Source organism: Brienomyrus brachyistius, chromosome 16 (genome assembly GCF_023856365.1).
Source record: "Brienomyrus brachyistius isolate T26 chromosome 16, BBRACH_0.4, whole genome shotgun sequence".
Lineage (NCBI taxonomy): Eukaryota > Metazoa > Chordata > Actinopteri > Osteoglossiformes > Mormyridae > Brienomyrus > Brienomyrus brachyistius.
Window position 1 is genome coordinate 6,814,811 of NC_064548.1, and position 22,981 is coordinate 6,837,791.

General features: G+C 40.7%; 1 protein-coding gene across 2 annotated transcripts in view; it reads left to right on the forward strand.

The window, feature by feature from the left end:
* LOC125709473 (tumor necrosis factor receptor superfamily member EDAR-like) overlaps positions 1-18,094 on the forward strand; it is a 29,283-nt gene extending 11,189 nt beyond the window's left edge. For both annotated transcript variants that reach the window (XM_048977971.1, XM_048977970.1), the window contains 9 exons: positions 1,964-2,145; positions 4,239-4,324; positions 10,139-10,219; positions 10,991-11,116; positions 11,209-11,283; positions 13,645-13,717; positions 15,151-15,337; positions 15,516-15,570; positions 15,925-18,094. In XM_048977971.1, the coding sequence (XP_048833928.1) occupies positions 1,964-2,145; positions 4,239-4,324; positions 10,139-10,219; positions 10,991-11,116; positions 11,209-11,283; positions 13,645-13,717; positions 15,151-15,337; positions 15,516-15,570; positions 15,925-16,259 (1,200 nt within the window). In that variant the 3' untranslated portion in view covers positions 16,260-18,094. The remainder of the gene's footprint in view (positions 1-1,963; positions 2,146-4,238; positions 4,325-10,138; positions 10,220-10,990; positions 11,117-11,208; positions 11,284-13,644; positions 13,718-15,150; positions 15,338-15,515; positions 15,571-15,924) is intronic.
* Positions 18,095-22,981: the final 4,887 nt, after the last annotated feature.

Consider the following 22,981-nt stretch of genomic DNA (forward strand, 5'->3'; position numbering starts at 1 on the left):
GAATATTATACCAAAGAAATTCCTTATACAAGGATACCGCAAAACGCCCCCATGGGTTTTAAACCAACATCTTTCCGGTCTCAAGCTTATGTTCATAACTGCTCTGTCCCCCTACTTACTGTATTACAAAGAATCTTGCAAAGTGTAGTATTTTTTACATATATTCAGATTTAAGGAAGTTTAAAGGCCTAATACGTGATTCCTTAGTAGGAACATAAAGCCCGGCCAGCAGTTTGAACATTCCATTTTTAAATAATAGCTATAGCATTCTCATTTAGGAAACTCTCCCGGATGACTGTTTGCATTTATTTCGCAACCACTTTTATTTGGTATTTTGATACAGCAGGTCAGACAGTCCCTAGAGCAATTGGGGGATAAGGGCCTCGCTCAGGGGCCCAAGTATTAAATTACTCTGCCGGCCCTGGGATTCAAACAAAATTCCTTCCCATCAGAAGTACAGCATCCTAACCTGCTGAGCCACACATGGAAAGTCTAGCCAGAAATGTGTGGTTAATACCTACATGCCTGTGCGCCAGGGGGACACTAGCTGTCTGTGGTCGACAGCTTTGACAGGGACTGTCAGGTCATTATCTCAGTGACATCATCACCCATGTGCCTGGTAGGTCTGCAGGTAGTGACACCGCCTGTGTTAACTACAGGTGATACCATGCTGCTGTCATCATTCATATAGTAAACACAGTTCACTGTGAGCTGTGGCACCTCAGGCACTCGGAGGGGGGGGGGGGGGGCAAGTAACTATTGTGAACAGTCCACATATTTAACATTTACTTAATTTATATCCAATTACATAGAGTAACAGAGCATGGAATTTTAAAACAACTTCAAATTGCTGTATTTCTGCTTAGGTCAATAATACAAGGTAACAAAATATGGATGAAAGGCTGATATGTAGCTTTTGCAATGATCTTGCTATTTATTTTAAGCTTTAAAGAGTATGAAACTAAATCCAAATATATCAAGATGTCAAGGGAAAAAACAGGGCTGTAAGAATATTATTTCAAGCGGAACTATAAGGGAATGAATACCAGGCCAGGAAACATTTCTCTTTACAGTGACTCCTGTGATCAGTCATGTTTTCCCGTGATCAATCAGCCTGCAGATAAGATACTTACCATTCCTATACCGCGATACACACTTTGGCAAAGTCATCAAACAAATATTTTCCGCCTAATGTTTTTATAATACCTCATATTTAAAGCATCTCAGGAAAAAGAAACCAGGAAACAACATTATCTGTTGGCACTTTTTCTACCTCATTTTGTAAACCTGGGTAACATTTTTGCAATGACAGTCAATTTATTAAACAAAAGTGATGGAACTATGTTGTGATAATAAAATTGAATTTACCAGAAATTGAAGGATTTGTTCTTTAAATGACACACTTACAGCACCGGAAATTGCAAAGTGATTTAACACTGTGGATGTAATCTGGGTGGCTGTCAAAAACCAAAACGTGGTAAAACCAAAATGCTCAGAGATCTTTCCATCTGGTTTTTAGGATGTGTGCAGGGTACGGTGACTTTTTAAGCAGTCCTTGGTTAGTACAGGATCTACAAGGCAAATTGGATTTAAAAAAACATATCTCTGAAGCCGATGATGCCCTTCAAATGGGAAGACCTCTATTAACATAAATGCATTTCCACTGAGAGTAGCTTTCGGAATGTTTACAATTATATATTTTGTACAAAAAACATTTCCTGGTGTAATTCACTCTGGTTCTGGGATCTGAATGTAACTGACAAAATTATGCATTTGCATTTATTTATTTAGCAGACTTTTGTCGAAAGTGTCATACAAAGGAGGCAAATAGTTCACTGTTTGTCTGTTATTTACTTCTTTCTGCCCATCTATGAAGATGTTTGCAGTCATGTGTCGGTGTAATACTATCTATGCACGGTATGTGTTTCCACTGAGCCTTGCTGTCATTGTGGTTCCCTTTCAGAACTGCGGCTACGGTGTGAAAGACGACGACTACGACTGTGTCCCGTGTCCGGCGGGCAAGTTCTCCAAGGGGAAGTACGAGATCTGCAGGCGACACAAGGACTGTGACGCCTTGTACCGTGCCACCGTTTTGACGCCGGGAACGATGGAGAGCGACGCCGAGTGCGGATCCTGCCTGCCAGGGTAACTCACCCCCCACTGCGAGAATAAGCTCCCAAAGATTCTAATCATAGAGATCTGTTTTTATGAATATTCTGCATGTTGGCAGGATGTATTGCGCTTGTACTGAGCAATAGGTCATTTGGATTCTGTTCCTATGTATACAGCATGCAGACAAGTTAATAAAATAAGTGTCTCAGTATTTAATGACATACAATTGGACGACAAAGAACAGGGAATGAAACAAAAAAAAATTGGTGTCAGGCCAAAGTCCTGCTTACCCATATTAAGTCTGTATACTCATGGTTGAAAAGTGATAGACTTCCAAAAGACCCTGTGTATAGTCAGCCAGTGATACTCAGCAGGGCCCCTACTGATAAAACCAAAGCTTTCATTTACATTTATTTTTATTTAGCAGATGCTTTTGTCCAAAGCGACATTTTAAATTAGATAAAAAACAAACATTCATGCTGTGAATGAGTCGACTAGGAATTAAAGCAGCTAGACTGAGCTTCCAGTGAATGGCCACACATTTGCCTGTGGGAAACCAACGCTGGCGTGTCTATGGACGCTGTTCTTGTTATAGCAATAAATCTTATTTTACAAAACTCAAATTACAAAGACCATAAATGCAAAGCAAACTTAAATGTTCGGTGTTTACTTATTGCATTTAGTCTTTAGCATTTCAAAACAAGTCAAAGCGCAGCGATCTGGAGTCCTATGTCAATCATAATTTCACGAATCTGGACTGCGATTCCCAGACACAGAATCCTTTGTGCTACGCGCTCTGCACTGTGAAGAACGCGCGCTCCAGCTCATTGGCATGTATTTACTCTGTGCAGTGATGCGCTGGTTGTGAAATGCAGCGCGACCCCGTCTGAGCCATGAATCACAGATGACATGGCAGACCACCCTGTCGGGACCTTCCGCGTCTCCACATGCAGCCACGGGGTGGGGGGGGGGGGGGGGGTGTGACCAATGCCACACTCACACGCATTCAATTGGTCACGGTACCAGCTTCAGTTTTCCATCTCTTATGTGCTCAAAGGAGGACATGGTAATAATAGAAAAGAGTTGGCTGTACTGGATCAAAGCCTCTGTATCTCTGACACAGGCAGTTACACAAGGGCCATGTCAGAGCACTGTAATGTTCCCTGTTAAATCACAAGATCTGGTTTTAATTCGCTTTAATAGTAAATATATACAGCCAAGCTTTTAGGAAAATTGAATGGTGGGGTTCTAAATATTCCACTCGGAATTCCCCCCAAACTGTTTTTGCAAAAGTGTCTTTTAAAAACATGGCAGTTAGATTTGTACTATTTCAGGCTGTATCATTACTATAAGTAAAAACCAGCATGTGACAAAACAATGTTTTCACCTTGGTTCCATAGTTGTAAATTACCAAAGAGAAAACACAATTTACATTCACTATAGTGCTTAGTATTTTCTGCTTTTTCCATTTCTGTATTGAATTCCTAAATCCGTGAAGGCTTCCAGGGCTGAGAAATGGTTTCCACGGGAACAGTGATCAACCTCTGCTGCAGACACCATACTCAGGCGGGTCTTCTCTAGCCAACAAATAGCTGCATTTCTATGTCGGCTCCATCGACATAGAAACAATTATTAAAGCAATAACCAATAAAATAATCAATGCCGTTTCTCTGTTAAAAAAAACCCTGTTGAGTTGGTAATGATTCTCACAAAAGCATAATACAAGAGGAGTACTTGCAGAATTGCAATCAAATGGCAACATCGTTAAGGCTCAATGTGGTCAAAGTGTATACAGTTCAGGATTTGCTTACTGCAAAGCTGGACATTGACATTCAGTTCTATTAGGGAAGAAAACAGATTCATTAGGCTTTTTCCATGTATGTGGCAAGTAGCAACTGCAATCTCCATGTGAAGGTTTATAGCCTCCCACTGATTCTGGGAAAACAACTCTGTAAATGAGAAAAGCTGGCTAAAGAAAAAAGTGCTTCCAACAAAAGTCCAATTTAGGGCTGTAAACAATCTGATGCACTATCCAATAGTAACTGTCCATAAAATCCTGCTCCACGCCGTTACCAAGCCCTTCTTTAATTTGCTGTGCCCCCCCCCCCCCCCCCCCCCATCCACAGATATTACATTCTGGAGAACCGCCCACGAAACATCTATGGGATGGTGTGTCACTCCTGTCAGAATGCTCCGAAAAACAACAAGGATTGTAAGTTGACTTTGGCTGCCCTGTGTCAGTTTATATTCCAATGTTCCACTACGTATAATATTCTTACAAGTCAAATTTATTTATATATTGATAAATTATAAAAGCAAAAATATGTCGCTGCAGTTACACAACGTTTTGTAATTAATTGACTTTCTTGCTAAACAATTTATGACTAATTGTGATTAATTAATTATTGTATATCACATTATATGTATATAGTATTATATATGTTATCGTGTTCCCCAGACAGGGAATATATACATGTTTTTGTACTGGTTCGCTGCCGCAGATGCATTCTTGTTAACAAGATAACAGTATTAACTTGTTAACAGTATTTCATGGGTATTTTTCAAACTTTGCAGGCACATTTTGCATCATATTTTGAGAAAGATTGCACAAAGATTGAATCAACATCATATAGTGATATAAAGGAAAAGGGCGGTTTCAGACACTTGACACTGTTAACATGATTACTCACTAAGTTTTTGAAGGATGTTTGTAGACACATTCTGTTGGTGACAAACTGAACTGAACAAATTTTGAAACAAACTTTCCCAAAATTGAAGCAATGCCGCTTAGTGGTAGCAAAGAGTAAAGTGAAAGCAGATGACGTTTAACCTTCTGGACGTGATCAGTCAAAAAGTATTGATAGATCTTATTACTGCTTCAGAAAAACGTTTAAGATCTACACCTTATTTTATTTTGAGGAAAATTGCCCCCAATATGAAATTGCAACATCATGCGGCAGCAAAAGAAGTTAGGGGAGGCTCTAGAAGACACCTGGACGTGAGGAGACAGAAACTGTAAAAGTGGTTTTTCAACCACTGCAGGCACATTGCAAGGGTAAAGAATTTTGAGACAAATCAGACAATAAAGAGACAAATCACTCCAAAAGTCTTGGAAGTGCAGTCAAGCTGTGCACATGTCGTTTTGAAGTGTGCAAATGCTAGTAATAAATAAATTGTTACTGAATTAAAATACAAAGCATATTCATAAGAACCTTCATGATATGTACATATGTAAATGGTAACTAAATAACTACCATGTGTAGTTTTTTCCATTAAAAAAGTACAGGTGAAGAAAGTTGGAATGGTTAGGATATTCATAAATGAATTGCTTATTAGCATGTGTAGTATTGAGAATTAGATGACCATAAACCCAAATGGCAGATCTAACAGTGTATGTCCAAATTTGGAAAGGGACACAGCTTTATTACAAAGATTTGAGCGAATAAGTTTACTACCATAAAACCCATAGTATTTGTGCATTTCGCTTCAGCTTCTTTCTTCGCACGCATGATTTCTTTAGACAAGGACACAAATAACCAGAACATGAGCATAACTTAATTAAGTCAAGATCACTACATAGCAAACTGAGACCACAAAAAAATGTGCACACAATATAGTACATTGTGCACACGAAATAAAGAAAAAACGGGCCTCCTGGACCCCATATCTGCCATCGGTGTATCTGTTCTTACTTTTATATCACAGAAGATGTTGGTCAGAGTGCAAATGAATTATAAATGAAATATAAATATTTAGATATATATTTAGATAGATATAAGAAGATAAATAACAAAAAATAACTTTATGGCATGACCATTAAGATATACACAAACAAATACGGCTAACCAATTGGTGCAAATTGGCATGTAAGTAGAATGTACAGTAAATTAATAGGTGTAGTTTCAAAGTTGCATGTCAGAGCTAGGATTAGCTTTTGAGTTCAGAAGATACCATTCACGTTTACATTTCCAGTTGATCCATCCAGTAATTCCAGAATCTGTAGAGGTTGAGGGCTGTAGGAAGAGTAAGGATTAGGTAGGCGGAGGGTCTGTCCAGGGCATTTATTGTATTGCCATCATTCGAACAGCATCCTGTCTAGTTTTGTACTTTGGTAAATGGCTATCTAACCGTTTATGAAGCCGTGAATAGCAGGCCAGAAGCGTAACCCAACCAGAACCAAAGCAAAATCAGCTCATCACTAACGATACCAGTTTCTCAGGTTAATGAGGAGGCTTCTATAATGAATTGTTTACTGCGGCTGAAAAGAAGTTTAACGATCGTCTGCCTTTTGCCTCAACCAGGGAAATAGTTAGAGATGAACGGACGGGGGGCTGAGTTTTTACGAGGGGGGGGCTGATGGCAAACTATTTGTGATTTAAGCCAATAAATACACATTTATTTGGGGGGTCTAAAAACATTTTAGCTAGGCTCACGCCAAGCTAAAACGGACCTAACAACACTCCTGGTTTCAACCCTGCGTTTGCTATATGATTCATGATATGGCCGACTCACAAACTACAGGGCACCTCTGAAGGACTTGAGCACCAATAGCAAACAGCAACACAGAACTACAATCGGGACATGGACAAGGCTGTAACATAAGTGTTTGTTCAAATCACCTAATAAAATTTCAGAAGGTTGTTTCTTCTTATTCATTTATTCATATATAAATGCACACACATACAGCTCTGGAAAAAAAATAAGAGACGACTATATTTTAAAAAAATCTCTATTTTTAGTGCCCTGCGATGGGCTGGCCCCCCATCCTGGGTTGTTCCCTGCCTCGTGCCCATTGCTTCCGGGATAGGCTCCGGACCCCCCGCGACCCAGTAGGATAAGCGGTTTGGAAAATGGATGGATGGATGGATGGATGGGTCTCTATCTTTAAATCCTGGCTACATGGCAGGTTGCCTCGAGGTACAAAATTTCTAAGACAAGAACAAGGTGAAGCGACAGACACTGGGACTGATCATAAGCCAGCCAGGAAAAGGGGAGAAACCACTTTGTAATGCCAGAGATGATCATCAACTTACCTGGCAGTGCCTCATAAATCAGAGGATGATCTCAAGAATGGAAACATTCAGTGGTGGGTAATACACTAATAGGACCTTTCGTATCAGGCTTCTAGAAGCAGGACTGAAGACGTATAAAGCAAGGAAGCAAACATATATAGTTCATCAATGAGAAGCAGGGAAGAGCCAAGCTGGAGTTTGCAAAACAATGTATATTTTACACAGGCTCGTAAATTAGGAAATGAATGAAACTGAAAATTTGGTTTCGGTCTTAATGTCTTGCCTCTCCCCCGTAACTAGTGAGTTGAGTTATGCCCAAATTGACTTGTGTCCAGTGGTCTCAGTCCTAAATGCAGATGCAATCGACAGATACCTGTGTGTAGGGGGGTATGTATATAGTGCATTGTGAGGGTCAAAGGTCCCCACAATGTGATAAAAAAAAACTGTTATTTTGACACTGTGGGGACCATCCTTTTATATCCCACAAGGTGAAAAATCTGTAAAATCTGTAAAAATCTGTCACTGCAATCAAAGTAAAATAAAGACAAAAGCCTTGAATTTTGTTTGGTTACTTATGGTTAAGGTTGGTACTGGGTAGGGTTCAAGGTTGTCATTGATTGGATTAGGCTTATGCCCATGGAAATATTTGAATACAAACATGTGTGTTTACATATAGCATTCAGACTGCGACTTCAGCAATCCCAGTGAACAATCCCAGCTTGCACCTGCTGGTGGCGTCTTCGGCCGATTAAGTAATAATCTAACAGTGGACAGGGCCAAATGCATACCCAATGGGAACTAGTCTATTTGTTTATTATTATTATTATCCATCCATCCATTTTCCAAACCGCTTATCTTACTGGGTCCGGAGCCTATCCCGGAAGCAATGGGCACGAGGCAGGGAACAACCCAGGATGGGGGGCCAGCCCATCGCAGGGCACACTCACACACCATTCACTCACACATGCATTCCTATGTGCAATTTTAGCAAGTCCAATGAGCCTCAGCATGTTTTTGGACTGTGGGGGGAACCCGGAGTACCCGGAGGACGCCCCACAACGACATGGGGAGAACATGCAAACTCCACACACATGTAACCCAGGCGGAGAACCTGGGTCCCAGAGGTGTGAGGCAACAGTGCTAACCACTGCACCACCATGCCGCCCCTATTATTATTATTATTATTATTATTATTATTATTATTATTATTATTATTATTATTATTCAAAACACATTGCATGACTCTTAAATTATATTTTATGATTACTGAATTAACTTCACTACCTTAACACATTATTATGACAAATATAATTAAGTTTATCTTAAACTATAGTTAGTCGATTTTTTTGTGAAGATTTATATATAATATAAAAACAAAACATTGAAACTGGCTTCAAATTCATTGCCAACAGTATTTTAATGAGTAGCTGTGCAAATATACATGTCAACGGCTTCTCATCTCTCTTAGTGCTTTTGCAGGTGAGAGTATGTGTGTTTGGGGGTGGGGAGGGTGGTAATTAAATGCGTTACGGAAATGTTTAAAAATGCCAAACCATAAAAAGGTTTAAAATGCTAAACATGGAGTCACTTGCTGAAGGCCAGGCGAGCTTCCACTTGCCAAATGATTTACAAACAGCTCACAGCCGAGCGCAGCTTTGGGTCTCATAATTAAAAGTGTAGGAGGCAGAAGGAAAGCAAAGGGGAATATTAGCGAGTTTCTGTCTGAAGTATTTTGGTTTTTGCTCATTCCTGTCTTTCTTCCATCTATGTTGTTCCTCGCTAATTGTTTCCAGAACTTTCAGCCAGCACACAAGCTTCAGTCTCTTTTTTACATTTGTTAGATGTTTAATGTGCTTGTTTGTTTCTTCCGTTCCTGTATTTTTTCTTTTTATTAAATTATACACTGAAGCTGTAATCATCAGTTTTAAACATTGACCCATAATTTATAATTGTGACCTTATTTATTTCGTAATTCATCAGTATAAAGAGAATAACATTCATGTAGTTTAAGGAACTTTTTTGGGCTGCAGAATGGTTTTCATATATATATATATATATATATATATATATATACACTGTACATATTAAGTCAAGTCTTGTTTTGCTTGACTCTCACACAAAAGGGAATTAACGAGGCAGTTAGAAGTTAATAGATGGTAATAATCGATGGCCTTGGGTTGCCAGAATTCTTAATAACCAACAGTGATTTAAGGCGGCTCGTTAAATTTTAAGACTGAGCAAAATTCAATGGTAACAAACAGTGGAACTGAAGGAAGCAGAATTGTTAAGCTGTTGAAGTGGAGAATGGGCAGAGTGCTGCATGAAGTCATTTTGATGTGTTTTACAGATAGATACAGAGGACTTTTTCAGTGGAAACTCTGTGCTTATGTATTTCTGCTGAGTAGTCCTCAGTGGCCATGTGCCAACAGGACAACAGGAATCCGTGTTAATCTTATATTTCGTTACCAGGAGAACCAACTACCTGCATCCTTTCCCCTCCCTGAAATTGTCACAACCAGATATAAAAGATGTGATTACCTGGGACTGTTTTTAAGAGAAGACATCTTAACATTAATAAGGGAAAATGAAGCTCTTAAAGCAGACTGTTTTCAGACTTAATGACTTAGTAATGCAGCTTGATTGATCAGGATCTCTATAACTACTGCTGCTTTGTTTATGCTGAAAACAGACGGAATGCTGAGCCCGAGATTTAGCAGACTCTCAGGTGCAGCATGTTTATGGGTCGAATGAAACAGTACATTTTAAAGAGTATTTTTATATCTGGATATGGTCCACTGGATATGAATTATGACCTGAGGAGCAGGAGACCCTAAGATCTGGGTTCCAACTGGCCCTGCCCAGCACTGATCCTACAGGCTGCAGGCATGCCAAGCAGAGGGACCCACAGTTATCACGTCCCTTGGATGTGTCGCACTTGTACTGTAAGTGTTGTGCTGTGTGGTCTATTACTTTCCCCTCTTTGTAACATCCTGTTCTCACGTTCTGTGTTACAGGCATGCGGGCGGCAGTGGAGTCACCGGGCCGTAGTACCAGCATGTCAACCAGTACCACCATCTTTCCACACCCACACAAAGGTTGGGCACCTGCTGTAATGCGCTGAGCACATAAACAAGGTGGAAATGTGTGATGTAATCGGCAAGGGAGATGTTAGTCACAAGCAGCACCATACCTACTGTGTGTAATAGCTCACAAACAGCAATATATTATCTTTGCATTTATTGTAGTAGAAAGTGTCGCTTCGGAGTGTTTCAGTCTCATGACCAGCCAGTCCCTATGTCAATTGAGGGTTAAGGACCTGACTCAAGGGTCCCACAGTGACATCACTCTGCTGACCATGGGATTTGAACCAGCAACCTTTCAATCAGCCACTGAGCGACAAACCACCTCCTAAAAAACATCTTATAGAACCTGCAAATCCATACGACATCATTTTAAAAGCCTTTTTAACTTTCACCTTATGGTGACTGTGTTATCTGCAAGCCAAAGTTGATTACAGACGCTCCTCTACTTACGAATGAGATACGTTCCGAACAGCCGTTCGTAACTTGAAATGTTTATAAGTCGTTATTCAACATGATTTTAATGGTATACGCAAATACAAAGAACTAGGATGCTGGGAGTACGCACGCTACGCTGCTGCGCGGCGGGAGTAGCGGCCAGAAGTCGTACTGGGCGGAATTGGCGCACAGGAAAAAAAATTGATGTTGCGGACATGAAACAGCTGGCTAAGGAAGACAATTTGGACGTACAGTCCTCTTCGTTCGTATGTCTGAAAGTTCGTAAGTTGAAAGTTCATAAGTAGAGGAGCGTCTGTATATAAAATGCATTTTTACTTTGTGTTGAAGATCCTACTGGGCAGGGTCACTTGGCAACTGCCCTCATCATTGCCATGTCAATAATCTTCATCATGGCCATCGCCATAGTGCTGATCATCATGTTCTACATCCTGAAGGCCAAGCCCAGCAGCCAAGGTGAAACTGCTACCTCTGCTGATATGTTTAAACACACATGCACACACACACACACAGAAGGATACTGAAAGCTGATCTTTGCTTGTCCGCAGCTTGTTGTTCTGGCCAGGTGGTGAAGACTATTGAGCCTCAGTCAGACAGGCAGGAGGAGAAGAAGGACATCCAAGGTAAGATGTTTACTGACATACTGTGACCCATCAGGGCCAATGTGTCAGGCATAACCTTCAGAACTTTGCTCAAAGAGGAGACAATGTTTACCAAGGTAAAGGTTTAATTCTTTATAGTAAGATATAAGTGACAGTGGTGGATAAAGCTGAAAATGTTGTTTTGATTGAAAATCAAGGGTAGTTTCAAATTATTTTCGGGGGAGGGCACGGGGGCGGGGCATAAGACCGCCGACAACATATTTTCTTCAAATACACGATAATTATGGCTATGATGTCATGTTTTTCATGTGTTAATCAGAAAAGTTATATTAAAATATATTCTTCTAAAAACAAACTGGACATTATAACTTAATTTAGTTTTTTTTTTCTTTTCAATATTCTCTGCTCCATTACCCATTACAGTAAATACCATTGCAAAACCACAGAAACAATGAAAATGAAAATTTTACCATAAGTGTCTATGCCTCTAATGGAAAAACTGATAATATGGAGATATTAATAGATAATATGCAGCAAAAAGTAACAACGTTTTATGAGTCATGTTTGCCTTTGATAGAGAAATGGGAGAACTTTCACCTACCAGCTAGTCAGCACTCTGCGTGACTCATTGGGTTAATCCTCAGGGCCAGTGATCAGAAGGTTACCTGTTCAAGCCCCACGTGGACCGGATCCTGTGCTGTGATGCACACACACCAACCCTAGGCTTTCTCCCTCCCGTCTGTGTGTCTCATAGAACAGAAAATGGGATAGGCAAAAAGAGATTTTCTACTGGGATGAATAAAGTACCTCAATTCTTAACACCCATATCTATGGAATCCCCAGGCTTACACACATGGAAATGTTAGGAGTTGTGCAATTCTGGGAAGTTTTCTGGGAACTACAATTATAGTTGTGTGTGCATGGGAGAACTATGTTCTGCATTGTATGATTGACATCACTTGGAGCCAATGAAAAAGGGGCCACCTCAGCTACCACCCTCCCCCATCAACTCCATGTTTAGTCAGGACTATATATGAGAAACTCTGCTGCATGGTCTTCTGAGAAAAATCAAAGGTCTCCTGATCAGAGGGAGAAGGCTTCCAGAAGACAAAGAGCCAGTTCTCTGTTCAGGAGCAGGCAATACAATTACCTTGGGAGAGGAATTCTTCAGGGGAGAGTTTTGAGTGGAAATCCCCTTTAAAAGGAAAATTTTTGAGGTAGTTCAGTACAATTTAAACCATATTTGAAACAACTATTAGGGTTTATTTAGTTATTTCATAATTCCTTGGTACTTTTTGAAGACGTCTGTTGATAGTTGAGTTGTGCACTAATGCAATTTTACGATTTTTAATCATGCTAGAACAATAAAAGCAGATGTTATAAATGACGACAGCTGCAGTTCTGAGATCCTAACCCTGCAGATCTGCTGGTATTGTTCAGCACACCAGTGCCTGCGCTGCCTTTGCAAATGGAAAAACACACCTTCATTTGAATAACAGTAGAACTTTCAATCTCTGCCCGCCTGCAAAGGCTTCTACTGCAGTGGTTTTCGACTCGGTCCTCAGGGACCAGCAGGAGGTCCAAATTTTTGCTACTGGGAGCTGGGACTGGGTTGAAACGCAGCGAAATACTCGATACTCACTCGGCCCAGTTAACAATTACTCACTTGTGCCTTTAAGGACCGGTTTAGGAAGTAACTTTCATTTTCTGCTGCACAGTACCTGTCTGGTCATGGTTTTACACAAAGGATCAAATCCACAGCATCCCATCCATCCATCCATCCATTTTCCAAACCGCTTATCCTACTAGGTCGCAGGGGGTCCTGAGCCTATCCTGGAAGCAATGGGCACGAGGCAGGGAACAACCCAGGACGGGGGGTCCAGCCCATCGCAGGGCACACTCACACACCATTCACTCACACTTGCACACCTATGGACAATTTAGCAAGTCCAATTAGCCTCAGCATGTCTTTGGACTGTGGGGGGAAACCGGAGTACCCGGAGGAAACTCCACGATGACATGGGGAGAACATGCAAACTCCGCACACATGTGACCCAGGCGGAGACTCGAACCTGTGTCTCAGAGGTGTGAGGCAACACTGCTAACCACTGCACCACCATGCCGCCCCATCCACAGCATGTTTGAACACATTAGTTTACTGTAGAGGAAACCATCAACTAGTCTTATTACCAGCCTTACCTTGTCGAAATTTCGATAGATTGATTTTCTTAATTGAATTTTTATGGCCTATAATAATATATTGCCTTTTGACAAAGTTCAGAGAAATGTGAGCATTATATACTTTGGCTGCTGTACAGTAGGCTGTCATTTTGTGAGGAGCTATTAAGAGATTTCCGCCCATTCTGCTTCCTCTCCCTACAGAAAATGTGGTCATTTTCGCAGAAAAGGATGAATTCGACAAACTCAAACCTAGTCCCCCAAAATCTCCAAAAAGGTAAGCAGACCCATCTTTAATATGTTCAGTCTGCTAAAGTGTACTTCTCAATAGGTTTATAACCTCATATAATCAAAGATTCAGTTAATTTATGCGCCAAAAATGTAGTAAAACTTTACTTAATGGAGCACAAATAACGTAGCGGTACACTCTCACTTAATGAATTAATTGGCCATAAAATTTTAGTTGCGTACAGATCCAATGTTCATGCATCATTAATCGGCCATTAACGCTTCATGTATTTAATGCACTTACTAAATTTATGATTTACTTGTGCCCCCTCAAGTTTAGTGTTACCAAAAATGCTCTTTACAAAGAATGTGGGGGGAAAAAAATCAATGTTTTCTCTTTTTTTTTTTTACTTTACGACACAAACATGTTATACATATTGCAAGTAGGACAAGTAGAGTCTGTTGCTACTTGAATGAAGATCTCAAAGAGCCAATCTTCGCTGGGATCTGCTGGTAATTAAGTCACCAAAGGACAAGTTCTAGCAGTTGAGTCTCTCGCTAGTCCCTTTAGTGGGCAGAGCAGTTTGGTATGTGAAGATGGGGGGGCTGGAAAAAAACAGGTTCACTCGAATGATTTTACTGAAAACAATATGTGGTTTTCGAGCGATGGGGTGATTGTATATGCAGATGGGCCTTGGACTGAGGCTCAGCGGCACCGCAGCCGATATCTGACAGCCCAAAATGTGGCCCACGTGGATGTACAGGATGTAAGAGCATCTACCTGGATGGTTTTAAAAGATGTGTGGGTGGTCATTTGCACCAGAGCATCCTCCCTGGGGTCAGTAGTTCTGACAGCGAATGCCTCCCTTTTGCACTCTGATAAACAGGTCTTAGCAGCATCGCTGGGTTACACCATACCTGTGCCCCCCCCCCCCCCCCCCAGTGGGGAGGGTACACAGCGTCTGCATGCCATGAGCTGTGTTAAAATTCAGACTGGGTTGCCAAACGCTGCACATATCAGGTGACGGAGAAACAATGACATTCTGTGCGCGTCGCCGGTGCATTTTTTTGAGCGTGCGGTAGGAGAGGGGACAGGCGGAGTACAGGCAGGATTATCCCCTGGATCCTCTTTGTTCTGTCATATGCTGGTGGGTTAGGGTGGGTGCTACCTATTAGTGGCCTGTCAGGATAGACACACAATGGTCTTTGGTCAAAACCAATGATATTACTGAATTATTATATCTGATCATTTTTAAATGCTGCGAAAATTGGATGTGTTTACAGACGTGACCCCATAATGACCGTGAGTGGTTCAGCTACTCGTCAAAATTTTGGATGCCAGCATAAAATAATACCCATTCATATAGAACCGTAGACACACAGACAATGCAGCGAACATTGGCACAGACCTTCCAGCGGTGCTGGAATTTCCCCCGAGCTGCGCTGACTCCGGCTGAATGGCCGCTCTCTCCTGTCCGGCAGTGAGAACGACGCGTCTTCGGAAAACGAGCAGCTACTGAGCCGCAGCATCGACAGCGACGAGGAGGCGGCCCTGGAGAAGCAGGGCGCCACCGATATGTGCCTGCTCTCGCTGGTCCACCTCACCAGGGACAAAGCATCCTCCTCTGCCAACAACAACAACAACAACTACAGCAGCAAGTTCACCGGAGTATGTGCTCTCTCACGCCACCTACAGTAGATATTTAAAAACAAAATGAAATGAAACACTGCTGGAATCACAGCCTGTTTTTTCTAGTTAATGTGTATGCACTGATGAGACTGATTACAGAATGCAACGTTTTCGGTGTGAGTTTCTCAGCTGCGTCTCTTTGTCTCTGTTGATGCAGAGCCGAAGGAAAAAGATTTTGGGTCTTTATACAAAAGCCTGCAATGTTTCAGAGGGTAAGTGGCTGGTGACACAACAATGTACCTCTTGGTCACATCTATACACAGAAGATAGGAGCCTCCTACAAATGAGTGTATAATATTTTGGCGCCAATATACATCAACTCTCAACACATTAGTCTAGCTACTACAGTGATTGTATTGGTCTCTGCTCTTGTTTCTTAAACCTGTAGTGTCATTGTTATCAGAATCTATAACCAAGAAATTGAACTTGATTGATATCCTCCCAGACCACTGAAATATGCTCATATATCTCTGAACTGGGGAGTGAAAATGAAGAATTTAGGCATTTTCCATCACTTAAACAGGCTGATTCAGACGCTTGGCTCCTGTGCCCTTGTGCCCTCGCAGGCCAAAGCCCCACAGAGCTGCCCTTCGACTGCCTGGAGAAGACCAGCCGCATGCTGAGCTCCACGTACAACACAGACAAGGCTGTGGTGAAGACGTGGCGTCACCTGGCGGAGAGCTTCGGCCTGAAGCGGGACGAGATCGGCGGCATGTCGGACGGCCTGCAGCTGTTTGACCGCATCAGCACGGCAGGGTACAGCATCCCTGACCTGCTCGCCAGGCTGGTGCAGATCGAGCGGCTCGATGCCGTGGAGTCCCTCTGCTCCAATATCCTGGGTGCGGCTGAGGAGACCCCCCCTGCCAGCATGACCCTGTCCTCTCGGTGTGCCAGCGTGTGAGATCCAGTCCGGCCCAGCTTTGTGTCCCCCCCCCCAACAGCATAAAGAATTGTACCACATAGATGAAGAGGCAATACCAGGACCACAGAGAAAGACATAAGGCCTTCTTGCTTGTTAAAAGCCTTCCATGCAACATATTTTGGCTATTGAGACAGGCCGGACTTACGCAAACAAAAGACAGTGGAAATCTGGCTCTCTTCCCCTGACAGATTTTCTTCGTCTTCAGTCCCACACGGAGCACAGGGGTGTTGGTAAACTCTGGCGCAGGACGCTCAGATCAGTGTTCACTCCAGGATTTTCTGAACTGTGACAGTGGTTAGTTGCGTGTATGAATAAATCCTACAGTTTGAGATATTCAGTGTAATGGGACAGTTCCACTGGAATGCAGGAACCAGGCCATACTCAAGCTGTACTGCAAAGAGAGACTACTTACAGCACAGTTCCAGCTCGCTTTGGCTTTCTGCTGCAGAAGGGTCGGTTCAGTAAAGGAGGTGCCGGGTTTGGAGAGCGACAGCGACAGTCACGTGAAACTGAGGAGACTCTTATTTACTGTTCACATGGTGTACATCATGATTTACTAAGTGCTAATTTCTGCTAGCATGCCTGTGAGAATCGCTGTGTTTTGTTAGCATCAAGTGTTCGCGGAATTAACGTTAGATTTTGCATTTAGAATCCATTCCATTTGGCCATTCTATAGTACTTTTTATTAAGTAGGCAGCTGGAAATTTACAAGTTCCAAATCCCTCAATATATTGCGATGTGCGATGGTACTAATAATGAATAATGAACATAATATACCCTGTTTCCTTTCAAATAACCCATGCATGTCGACACAGAACACCACTATCTCCGTGCATTTAAACCAATCAGGTGGCGGTGATGCAACCAGCTCAGCTCAGTCACACTTCTGGGCCTTGCTAGTAAGCAGGGCAATGTCAGACCAGGTACCAGTCAGGTACAGCTTCTGTGGACACTCATCCTAGCCCATCAGGAACATTAAAAACAGGAACTCAGTTATAATTTAGATCACTAGGAAAATGTACAATCTGATCTAATGCCTTCAAAAACCAGGCACAGCTAAGCAGAACCTAAACTAATTATATTCTATTTACTTATAAGTTTACCTCTTCTGAGTTTATTTCTTCATCATAAATCCTCGAACTGACGAGTTTAAATATGCTTTCCTACTGCTGCTCGTTACTGCCGCTGGTCTTAATTGGCTGAAAATACGGTTTCGGGTTATAGATATAGTGCAGAGTCTCCTGACTGCTAACACCCACTAGCCAATAAAGACAGAGAGACTGACCATTAAAGTAGCCAGTGCAAACCGCTGTATGGCTCCCTAATTGTGAGCTAGGAGCAGCTAGCAAGGTACTATGTCATTTGATTCTTTATGGCTTGTAAAGATTCAATGAGCAGGTCTCCAAACATTTAGCTGGATTCTCCGTGTGCCTTGACTCATTATTATAGCATGTTCTCGCGACACTTTTTAGTTGTCTATTGAAAAGAAGGTTGTGTGGAAGGTTGTAACATTTCTTAAGGAGGATCAGAGCATTTCAGTACTGTCAGTTGTCAAAAATGACACAAATCAAGTTTCACTTACCTCATTTGCATATTGAGTAACAGAGAAGAATTTAAGGGAAACAAGATGAATAACAATTTAAACCACATATGTACCAAAAGTGTATATATAACTTATTATTGTACTGTAAATATGCATCAGTAGAAAAGTATCAATAAAATGCTACATAAAATTACTTGGGTAAGTTTGGTACATCGTTGAACGGGTTTGCTTGATTTTACCGTACATGGGTAATTTTGCAGGAATCTAATTCATGGATAATAAAATTTGATGTAATTGTATTTGCTTATTGTCATTACCTCTACGATGATTTCACTTCATTTTCATTTAGACAGGTGAGTTTGTGGGCGACAGAATATTGAAGGATTTCTCTTGGTTTTGCTACACAGGAGTGATTTTGCAGGTGTTTCAGTCATGAATGATTTAAAATGATTGAACTTTACATGCATGATCTTGTACTTGGGTCTTTCTTTAGATTGTCACCTGTCTTCATTTGTAGGATATTGAATCTAAAGCAAGATCATTTGTAAGTTTCTGTTTACATCCAGCACTGGCCACAGAACCAGACTGTAAGTATGGAAGCCCAAATGGTGCCACCAGGTCCAGTCCGTAAGGATGCCAGTGCACAGGTTTATCACAGCCAGTTGCACTCAATGTGCTCAGAATAGGCATTTAATGACATCTGGGGCCCGTGTCACTGCATGTGCCCATTTATGTTGTGTTCCATTTACCTCGGAGGTCAGAACTTGGACCTGGGAATAGCATCACACCCAAGTTAACCGTGTTCCAGTACGAACAAGTCAGAAAGCCAGTTCGCAATAACCAATTCTAGCCTGGTTCAATGTTAGCCATTGTTGGCAATACCAGTCGATAACAACGCTTTACATTGTATTTTGTGCATTACAAACACCACAGCAACATGTCCACAGATAGAGGTTGGACTGTACTGTGTGTACGAGCATTTTAATCAGACACAAAAAGACATAAGTGCTAATAAACAGTATATAACTAAAGCTTTCACTTGTGTTCATGAAGGGGGCAGCCATCTTGAATTCTGAGGTCGTGGTTGCAGAGGTTCCTCCAACTTGAAAATTCTGATGTTCAATTTCAAATGGAACCATGGTTCATTAGAGAGCTCAGAGGCTGTGTGCTTGGCAGAAAATCCAGGAATTACAGCGGCACGATTAGTGTATCCGCTGACCCCCTGGGGAGGACTCCCACCTCCACAGAAAACCCACCTTCGTTCACACAGCAGGAAACTCAGGGGTTGACAGTCTGTGGGAGCAGCAGTCTGGAGCATTTATCATGCCATAAGGTACCTGCCATGTGGCTACGGTCGACAGTAAGCTCATAGACGCGTCTCTGCGCTTCCTTTTCATCCGTTGGCAGTCGGTGAGAGAAGCAGTGGGAAATGGGGGAGGATTCATAAGGAGGTGCAGGGTGGGATAGATAACATTAAAGTCCAACAGAACAGGGAGTGATCTTCGAGTTTGTGGGTGGTGCTTCCCTGCTGAACACCTGTGAGTAAATATATGTCAGTGCAAACCAAAGAAAGAACACTAAAGGCCACTCCTTAACCACATAAATGTGTCAATTTTACTTTATGTCCACAGTGAATAAAGCCATACATAGGAAACAATAGACATATGAAATATAGTAGATGGGGAAAATTTTGCAATCATCATGAAAATGGTTTATTCCTCAAACGTTTGTCTGTTATTATAACTGACAGAATTTAAAAAAGTACCTATTGCCCTGGTCAGGTTTGACCCAAAAAGCAATGCAGATTGTCAACTGCTCTTCTCTGAAAGTTACGGTCAAGGAGGGCTTGACATGTGAGTCAGCAGCACCTTGCTCGTGGAAAGCAGGGATACACACATTTACAGGACCACACACATACACACACACCGCCTCAACCTCAACTGTGCTGAGCCAATCAGATCTGCAGAATGGTGGAGACAGAATTGTGTTTCGGCTCACTTTATTGCTGATCTCACATCCTGCGAACAGTGAATGTTGCAAAAATTGTAATGTTCACCTCAGCACAGAGAAAAAAACCCTGAATAGTAGCTATTTAATTTGCAATCCATTACCTGTATCAAAACTAAAGTGCACTCAGACCAAATAAACAGCATCTGAAATGTATAAAGTCTAGACCCAAAATAACGTATAATAACCTGTCAACATACTGTAGGAGGAAAAGGTCAACTTGAAGCTTGATAGATGTAATCCACTGGATGCCATTAGTAAAATTTAAACAACATCAGAAAGTAATGAAGCAGACCCCAAGGTACAACCTTGGAGGTCTGAAGCGAAGATCTTCCAAAATTTGTAGAGAGAAAGGAGAAAAGCTCCACTGTTGATAGTCTTAACAAGGTTGCGTATAATTCAAGTCCATTGAATTATTCCAATAAAATAATATGCAACACTGATCCCATAGCATGACCACATTCAACAAATCAGCTTAGGGAGGGAAACCTGAGACAGACAGCAGCGGGGGCAGTGCCAACACAAGCAAACAAAAACAGCTAGATTAAACTAGCTAAACTTGTAAAAAAAAAAAATATATATATATATATATATATATATATATATATATATATATATATATATATATATATATATAAACTAAAAATTTAATTCACGGCCCCTTGGTTAATTTATAATAATATGAGCATTTGGATTATCAGCTATTTAAATCATCTTTTAAATTAATGTAGAATTAATTCATTCATTTAAATTAAAGAACACTCCAAACTAAGTATTAAGTTTTATGTGTCTGAAAAAAAGATTTATGCTTGTGTTTTATTCATACTTTTAGAGTAGTAGTGAGGCTTTCACCTACCAGACGGGGGATTCTGTGCTGTCGGAGGTATGGTGTGTCCCACCACTGCGCTGCACGAAATAATTCCCAGACTGTACTGGGTTGGATTGACATCCCATCCAGGGTGCACAGCCCTGTGCTCTGCGCTGACTGGGATCGGCTCCAGGTCACCCCAGTGAGAATGTCCTGGATAAGTAATTGGATGAATGGATGGACTTTTGCACTGTGTAATTCAAGACCCTAAGCAGAATAATATGAGTGGTTTTAAGTCTGTTAAACATAAAATTAAATTTTGGAACAATTTATAAGTAAATATAATTGTAATAACAGGTATCCACCAAAAGCATTTTTTTTTAATCACAATTAGAGTCAATAAAATACGACTTACGCCAGATTACATAAAAAATATTTTCCCTGTTATTTTTAGTACATATAACAGCACATTAAACCCTGAAGAGTTCAATTATATGGAATAACTGAATACAGCCCTAACAGATCATTTGAAAAATCATATGCAACTTTTAAGAAGTCTCATTAAAAATATAAATGACTAGATGATGGAAAATGATTTCCTGCTCTGAGGTAGAAGTGAAGGGAAAACAGACTGGAGAAAATTAAAATTTAAAACCCTTGACACAGGATAAAAGATTTTAAAAGCATTTACAGACATCCAATTTTCTTTGTTTGCTTGACAATTTGACCAGGGCAATTGCAGTAGCACTTCAAAGCTATCAAAATGTGGCAATAAAAATCAGAAACCACTTCTGAGGATGAACAGTTTGAGCCAACACCAGAAAGCAAAACAATTTTTTTTTCAGTGCATAAGCAGCACTATTAATTTGAACATGTTTTAAGAAAACTAAGTAAACCAGCTTCTACCTCAAACAGTTACTGCATATAATCTTAATTCTGTTGTTAAAAAGTTGCATATAAAATATAAAGCAGAAGCATGATTAACTGCATCTGACTCCAGGTCACTTTCTAAACAAAAACAGAAAAAACTGCTTTTTCTCGATGACATGGAAGCCGATTAGACAATCTAGTCTAATAACAATGACATCCTAACAATGGTCTAATTAAAGTGTGATATTTCTTCTTAATCTCCACACTCTGCAAGTATGGTTTCAGACTATTAGCACTAGAACTATTTGACTATTAGCACTATAACTATACTTAACTATAATAACAAGCTTAGAAATTTTTGTAAGTAAATGGAGATGAAGTAGACCAACGTGAAACGACAACTGGCCTTAAATATCATCGATTAAATATGATCAATTAGGTTACCTCTGTGCTTACATGGTTCTCTGCTTTGGAATTTGAGCCTTATTTAACACCTACATTTTCTTAGCTGCAGCCTGGAATCATGTAGCATCAGTCGATCACTGTAAGGTGGTACAACTATGGTTTAAGTAAACATGAAGTAAGTAAACTTCTACGAGGAGATAGACATCATCAGCACAGCTTCCAATCCAGCAGGCCCAGGAGATAATAAATCCCAGTTGCCATTTAGATGAAGTCTAAGTACAGTTGACCGTTTTAGTGCCTTTGGTAATGAAAACAACAAAACTAACCTGGAATTTAAACTCTCTGCCCCCAGATAAAGTGATGAAAATACTAGTGCTCTCTTGATTAGTAGAATTGCTGGATCTGAAGCATTTCATTCCTTTCCAAATTAACATACCGTAATTAAACAAAAATTAAATACCCCCTGTTTGTTGGACTGGACTTGTTCTGCAGACTATTTCTTTGTATACTTTTGCCTAAAAACTGGGTCTCGTACTTCTATCATGCGGATGTAAATACGCAGAAATAAAAGCTAAAATTCCGAACTCTCATCTCACATTCGTTTTTTTGATTCCAAACTAAAACGTCTTCAGCATAAAGCAAAAACAAATGCATTAGTCTTGTTCTGATATTCTTAGAGGGTAGAGCATGTAGTCAGTACAGTGCTGTGTTACTCAGTTATACAGACACTGTTTTTCATTTGGTTGATGGAGCTGTAATCTCTTTTGAGTAGCTTAGTGGAACAATGAAACAGATGTAAGCATCATCTGATTAGAGGATCTTCAGATTTAATAAGAACTGCAGTTTGTATTGTTAGCGTTTAACATGTTTAAAATACTTCATTTCCCAACTCTTCATTTGATTAAACTTGTGTACATTTTTGACCCATGGTAATCGCCCTCTGGGAAATTGCAGATTTCCTTTCTTTGTGCAAGACAAACTGATGAAAGCATACAATGATTGCTTGTACGCAGTATTACATTATGTAGTACTTACTGACTTAAGTTGGATTACATTTGTATCTATTTA